At 32.8% G+C, this 8,035-nt stretch overlaps 1 protein-coding gene across 1 annotated transcript in view; it reads right to left on the reverse strand.

Annotated features, from left to right (window-relative positions):
* Positions 1-7,826, reverse strand: part of GLRA3 (glycine receptor alpha 3) — a 124,539-nt gene extending 116,713 nt beyond the window's left edge. The window contains exon 1 of the mRNA XM_069493347.1: positions 7,756-7,826. Within this exon, the coding sequence (XP_069349448.1) occupies positions 7,756-7,826 (71 nt within the window). The remainder of the gene's footprint in view (positions 1-7,755) is intronic.
* Between the last annotated feature and the right edge of the window lie 209 nt (positions 7,827-8,035).

Genomic DNA, 8,035 nt, shown 5'->3' on the forward strand with positions numbered 1-8,035 from the left:
TTGCACAATACAAATTTCTGTTTCTGATGGGGCATTGAAGAAGCAAATTCTTCACTTTTCCTTTAGATGCTAGCAATTTTTATGTTTTACAACCTCTTCTCAGGGGAGGTACATCTTCTAAGGAGATTTGTTTGATCTTATATCTTTTATGTGATCTTGAACACAAGACTCTCTTTTCACTCCAGGTGATAACATAGATTTGAATAGAATTAAAAGCTAAAGTCACAGATAGATAGATGTGACAGACAGGCAGATGTCATCTCAGTGCTTATTTATTATTTGTTAAGCATCTACTCCATGCATGACATTTAATTAAATGTTATGAAGGTAAAACAAAGATCATAAATGATCTTATCCTCATGAGACTTAAAACTTAGAAGGAGAGAGAAAATTTGCATTAAAATCTAAAGCACAAATTTGAAAGTGATGTCATGGATTCTCCCTCCACAGTGATATATACTTAAAAGTTGGGGTTTTGTTTCCCCAATACTTCACATACTACCTGGAATGTAGCCATTGCTCCATACATTTTTATGGAAGTTAAAGAGATATTCAGGTAGAATACCATGGGTACTCTGAAATTGGAGCATCCAAACCATACATGGAGCACCTGCAGGGAAAAGCTTATCAATTCAAACCATGCCTCACATATAGGCACAATTTCCTGAACAGGAAGGTCATCTCAGTCAAAGAAAAAAGCCAAGAAAACACAGAGACAAATATTTGTGTAGGTACATATAGGAAAAAGTAGTTCACTTTGGCTAGGAGAAAGTAGAATGACATTTTAGTTTTTATTATTTATTAAGATTGATAAATATTTTCCTTTGGAGTAAAAAAGTCCTTATTGATGGGAATTTTAAATTTTAAAGGATGACCACCTGTTGGAGATTTTTTTTAGAGATTATTAAATTTAGGTAGGATATTTGATGATCCAGTTACCTCCAATGTAAGCCCAATCATCCTCTGTTGTTGGTGGTTATGTAATATTATCAGAAATAAATATCTCAGGGATTAACCATAATTCACAATTGGTTATGGCAAATGTCTGTAGGCACTCATAGAGTATTCTTCCTCATTTGCTTTGGAAACTCTTCCATTCAGTAAACTATTTCCAGAGAATGTTAATGACCTTTAGATTTTACACTATTCCTAATTGTACCACTGAGGTGACTGATTCTGTGCCTTAAACTGCCTATGAGGTACTGTAATACTTTCTCCTAAAAGTATCTCTATTAAGGAGATTCTGAAAGAATTTCAGAAATGCACTATGATGGATCTGCATCTTTTTACCACTGTTTCTTCTTCTAACAATATCTGAGGATTTGAAACTCTGTTTCCTAAAATTGTGTGTTGTTGCCATGCAGGTGTTAGAATACCTTCATTTAGTGTTACTGAACAGCTCCTTCTATTCACACACTTCCTTTTTGTTATTAAACAGTTGGTCTTGTCTTGGAATTCCTATGTTCACTCCAGAACCAATTCTCTGGAGGTAAAACACCTGTTCCTAATCTTGGCCACTCCCCCAAGCAAGACAAAGCCATAAGCCATAACGTCCTCATGGAAAAAACCCAAAAACCAAAAAAATAAAAACATGATATTTCCACACAGATGCGTGCCTATGTATGACTTTATTTTTGATAAGTACTGTTAATCCAAGTATAAAGAGAATCATCTGGAGAAGGGTAGAAGTCAAGTTTGGTGGGAAAATCAAGGAGGATCCGCTATATATGCTTCAGAATATAAGGAAAAGTAAAATATTTACCTTTCCCAAAATAATTCCCTAAAAGTCTCTTAAGAAAACTTAAGTGAGTAAAATGTATCATCTGTAATTATAGACTGGTTTATTAAATTAGTTGAAATGAGAATAATGGAAGAAGGTTTTATAGAAAATTGATAGAATGATATATGCCTGTAGTCCCCAATCCCTGGGCTGCAGACTGGTACCCGTCTCTGGTCTGTCAGGAACCAGGTTGCACAGCGGGAGATGAGTGGCGGGAGAGCCAACAAAGCTTCATCTGTATTTACAGCCTCTTCCCATCGCTCACATCACAGCATAAGCTCCGCCTCCTGTCAGATCAGCTGGGGCATTAGAGTCTCATAGGAGCCCGAACCCTACTGTAAACTGCACATGCGAGGATCTAGGTTGTGGCTCCTTATGAGAACCTAATGCCTGATGATCTGAGGTGGAGCTGCGGCAGTGACGCTAGCCCTGGGAAGTGGTTGCAAATACAGATTATTATTAGCAGAGAGGTTTGACTGCACAATAAATGTAATGTGTTTGAATCATCCCCAAACCATCCTCTCCACCCCCATCCATGGAAAAATAGTCTTCCATGAAACTGGTCCCTGGTGCCAGAAAGGTTGGGGACTGCTGATATATGCTATTGATAACAGTGGGTCCTTGAGATCACTAGTATAAAACTATGACAAATCTGCAACTTCATCATTTGGTTCTGATCAGTCTCACCTCCCTGGCTTAGCTCAGGGCTCTCTGAATTCTTTGTGTCCTTTTCTAAGTGTTCTACTCTTATTGTCTATAAATGTATTTTCCATTCTTTCTTTGCACACAGTATGATCACCTTTACAACCCTTTGTTAAATCCACAGTTCTAGCAGTTCAATCTTTGCAAATCTCTGCATTCCTAGCTGATGGCAGAGATACATAGCTTTTCTTCAAGCATCTCAAACTCAAAACACGCCATGCGTTAATGGGTAAAAAATGGGTTTGATAGAAGAAATAAGACCTAGTGTTAGACCAGTAGGGTGATTGTAGTTTATAATAATCTTTTGTACATTTCAAAATAGCTAGTAGAGAAAAATTCTAATAAAGAAATGACAAATATTTAAGGTGATGTATATCTCAAATACATTGATTTTATCCTTACAAATATATGAATGTATTACATTATCATATCTACCCCAAAACTATGTACATCTATTATGCAACAATAAAACAAAAATTAAAAAAAAAAAACCACACACCAGACAAACTTCAACATTTTCTTTTCTTCCAGCAATCCAAATCCTCTACTTGATTCTACTATTTCTTTTAGGAGACCATATTTTGAAATTTAAATTTTGAAAAAAAATTCAAACATGGTCTCCAAATTCTAAAACAAGCAGATCAACCTTTTCTTCTTGTAGTTTTGTCATTGTTTGTTTCTTTACGTAACTCTTACTGTTGCCAACCTTATGATTAATTGTTATTTTGAAATAAACTCTACTTGTGAAAGAGAGGGATTTTTGAGATATTTTGAGTCAAGTTACAAGACTATTCTGTAATGATGATTATCTATTTATAATTAAATTATTTGCTTCTAAATTTCTTTCATATTCCACTGTGAAAGGATGCTGTGATTCCTCCATATTTCTGCAGGTTTGTTACAGAAGTCAGCTCAATAGTGGTTGCTAATAGAATAAAGTTTTAAATCATTAACTGTAATTTGCTCAACTGAATTGACCACCACCATTTCCTAAGCATATATTGTATACCTGTATCATTCCTTTTGCACAGAATATTCTCTTTATATTTCATTTTATGCCCATTGAAAAAGTATCTTACAAAGCCCAGCACAAGTACCAAGCCTTCTTGATAGCTTTCCTATGTCACATTCTCTAAAACATTGCTATTTGTGTTTTTCTTTTGTCACTTGACCCTTTGAATTTTCTTCTAGAGACTCTAAGTTCCATGATGGAAAGGTGCTAGTTGTTCAATTATCCATAGCTAAATTGTGCTTTGCACAAAAATTTGTGCACAGAATTCAGTGAATAAATCATGTTGAATTGCTTAACATTATACATTAAACATATAATTTTTGATTAACTTGCCTCAGTACATAGTTGTGTGGTTAAAGGAGACAAAAGTTATATAGAAGAGGAAATTTTTCCAGCCTATGCTCTAAATCTGCAGGGCAAACTGCTTGAAGCATTGACTGAGGAGCTGAGTTATGATTCTTCTATACATGGGACAATTTATGGTTATTTTCAGGCAAAAAGGGATGAACCATATATTATATGGTTTTATACATTTTTATTACATTTTTTTAAAAAACTATATAAAATCTTGCTACCATACTTGTGTGTAATAAATCACCATAATAGTAAAAGTTTACTCATAGAAGTGCAATTTTTCTTCAGTATCTTACATAAGAAAATAGAGCCAATATTAAAAAGGATTTCCCACATCCTCCAAAACATATCAAAAGCAAAACCAAGAAGCTCTATGCTAAAATGTTTTTCTTAGGCTTTGAAGTAAACCAAAAAAAAAAAAATTACATTTTTTATTATCATAACATCTGAAATTTGCACAGTTTTTGACACATGTGCCAGAATTTATTCAAGTAGCAAATCTGTGTTGGTATCAACCTTTAAAGATGAAAAATTAAATGGTGTGGTATGAAAATAATCAATTTAAATGAAATATTTTTGGCAGTTTTCCTGCTTTTGGAATTTGTTCTGCAAGCTCTTCCTAATCATCACTTATCTGCATTTCAAAGAAAGCTGAACACTGATGTTTTGTTCCTTATTTTTATTAGTGTGAGGACTAAAATCCAGAAGCCATAGAAGAATTGTTTCATAAAACAGTAATATCTGAGCAAAGCATGAAAGTTTTAAAAATTTCACTACTTGGAAATTCAGATTAGTTATGTCTGTTTATGCAGCTTTCTCACTTGTATTTACTTAAAATATTAACCTCTTAAAAAGTTCCCCTTTAAAACTTACATTTCTTATATGTGATATATTCTGGCAATGAATACTTCTAATTATATTATACAGTAAATATTTTTGTTTTGCTGCTTTTGCCTTAATGAAGCATATTTACCAAAAAGTAGAAATTATGGCAACATAAAAAAGCTAAATATCATCTCTCAGCTCACAATAATATGCTAGAAAATGCTAGAAATTTTTATAATAGTGCACTGATCAAAGTTTGTACTAGAAAGCAACAGGAACTCTCACACGTTGCTGATAGGCGTGTAAATAGGTACAACAACTTTGGAAAACTGGTAGTATCTACTAAAGCTAAACACATGCATGCCCACTCTTTGATCCAGCAAGTCTTCTCCTAGAGAAAATCTTGAACCCAACTTACACAGTCGCAAAAAATGCATAATGAATAATCCACAAAAAGATGTTCGAAGATGTTCAAAGACGTTCATAACAGTACTAGCCAAAACCTGAAAAATACCCAAATATTTATCAACAGGACAATAGATATATAAATTGTGATGTATTTCTAAAATGGAATACCATATAGTAATAGGAATAAATAAGCTATTGCTACATGTGGCAATATGGAGAAATCATATAAACATAACGTTCATAAGAATAAAGCAGACTCAAATGTGTATTTCTATAAAGTTCAAAATCAGGAAAAACATATTTATTGTATAAGTCAGGAGAGTGATTACCTTTGGGCAAGGTAGTGCCTGGGCAATGATAGGGTGGAAGAGTGCATCTGTGATATTAATACGTCTACTTCTCCATCTGTGGTCTCTTCACCTGGGTGTGTTCCCTTTGTGAAATTTTATCTGGATGGAAACTTATTTGTGCACATTTTTCTGTGTATGTTATATCCATAAATTTTTTAAAAAATTCTTTGAAACTTATGAGAAAAAGGTCTGTACCAGTAAATTATATATAAATGGCTGTGGTTTCTGCTTGTTTTTCTTGCCTCCAAATTACCCTGGAAAGATTCTTTCAAATTAAAAATATATATATATTTAGGAATTAATACTAAATACTATTTTGTCTTTAGTTTTTTCTTTTACTTGTTTACTTTTTGCTCAATACATCAGGAATCAATCTAGAGAATAAAGAATTGTTTCCAAAAGGACATTTATTTTACAAAACTGTTCCAGTAGAGGGAGCTTCCCTTTTTTTTTTTCCTTTTGCTACAGGAAATCCTCTTTCAAGGGTCATCACTAAAAGTGAAAATTCTTAATTTTTTACATATGATTAAAGCTTTTCATAGAGTGATGAATACTGTCATCTAAGACTATTCTAGGATAGAGAAAAATTTTATTTGATTTATGAAAAAAACAGAAAAACTTGATGAAGAATATGAGTATGGTATAAACTCTATGTTGTATGTCTTTTTCAAGGGATTATCTTTTTGAATATTCATAAAATGCAGTTCTAACTAAAATTATTTCATATTAATGAGGATAAATTCTTATAATCACAATTGTCAATTTTAAATATATTTTTCATGAATCGCAATAAAAATAGACAAAAATCAGAGGATGTAGTGATGAAGATTATGTATCTAGGAATATATTATAAAAATATCATGGTGAATTGCCACTATGCAAATTTGACCTCATTGATCAAAACATTCTAGTTACTGACCTTAAATTTCCTAAATCTAAGTATCTATCAACTAAGCAAATCTTTTCTTTGAAAAAAGTGAATATTTTCATCTAAGATATTAAGAAATAAATTATACTAAAATCATCAATTTCTATTATAACATGAACTTTATACTCCTTTCCATGAAATTTTCATAAACGTAAAAGCTCCACACACTTTGTTATGATTACCATATATAAACTTTCTTACAATTATAAAGTCACAGAAATTTACTATCTCATATTAAAATTTTTTTACTGAAAATAATTTGATTTAAATAGTTCAACCCCTTACTTTTGCAAAAGATCAACAATTTCAGAAATATAATCTTCACAAGTTTCTATTAAATATAGGCATATCAAAATAATATGGCTTTCTATAAGGTAGTTTTTATGAGATAAAGTATTTTTTAAGGTAGCCCAAAGATGAAAATTTGACATAGCAACAGAGAAAAAGAATATGTACATACTTTCCATAGAAATCACTATACACATAACTTAGTTACTCTAATTATTAGACTTCAATTTTCTTGAAAAGCTTGTAAGCCATAAAAATGGAAATCTTATGGTAATTATATAGTAATAGCAAAATAAAATTTATATTGGTGGTTCAAAGATTTATATGAGTAGTGTCTTGCTTTTTCTACATTGTTTGATTAAGAACAGGGGTTAAATTATCTAGTTTGCCTAGTTTCTTTTATACTCTTAAATTTAAAAAAAAGTCTGCCAAATGTGACTGAAACATGATAAGAAAATGACATGTCCATAGAACAGTTTTATAGTTTAATGGATTTGTTTTACTATTACTTTCTTCAAAAAGATTATTCTTGACATAGGACACATATAATTATTTATGATTTTTGCCTTCACGTATTGCCTGAATGAGGTCATTAAAAAATAGTACTTCCAAGGCCCTTATTTTGTATTCACTTATTCTCTGGTTATATCAACAATGTTCAGAGTTTCTTGGATCAGTAAATGTTTATGTTCTATATTTCTGCCTTTTAAAAAGTAATGTTTCATTTGTAATTACTAAACGTTTCACAGCTTGCAAAAAGAGAATAAGACCCAGAATATATAATTCCCTTAGAAAAGGGAAACTTTTAAAGCAATTTGAGAATAAAAACGTAGTCTTTTGAAATAATTTTTTTCTGGAGTAATCTCAGCTGCAAATAACGTAAGATGCCAGTTACAAAAATACACTCACTAATCAATGAAAAGAGAGCAAATCACCTGTTTTTAGAGGTCTTAATAGACTGCTAGATAGTTTTAGATAGAAAACAAAACGATTTAAGGGGTACTTTCAACAAGTCAATATAGAATTGCGAATTTCTCGGTTATATCCATAACAAGTGGTTTGCAACAGGCTTAATGAGATCTCAACTGCTAAATACAAGTGGACTCACCTGAGTAACAGGGCTGCTTCCCAGAAGTAAAATCCCGAAACTAATGTCCGCAAGTGTCTCACGTGGGCCATGATACGGAGAGATATATTCACGGTCTTGAAAAGAGTCTCCTCCAAGGCATGGGGAACCAGAAACACGGAAATGGAGATGTGCGGTCTGACCCCGCGTGGTGTCGGTGGACAGTCGGTGGACAGCGGCTTCAGCACCTCAGACAGCTCCCCGCATTTCACGGCGACGTGCTGCCCCGGACCCGGAGATGCGGTCCCTTCTCTGAGCGCGG

Source organism: Eulemur rufifrons, chromosome 18 (genome assembly GCF_041146395.1).
Source record: "Eulemur rufifrons isolate Redbay chromosome 18, OSU_ERuf_1, whole genome shotgun sequence".
In the NCBI taxonomy this organism is placed as follows: Eukaryota; Metazoa; Chordata; class Mammalia; order Primates; family Lemuridae; genus Eulemur; species Eulemur rufifrons.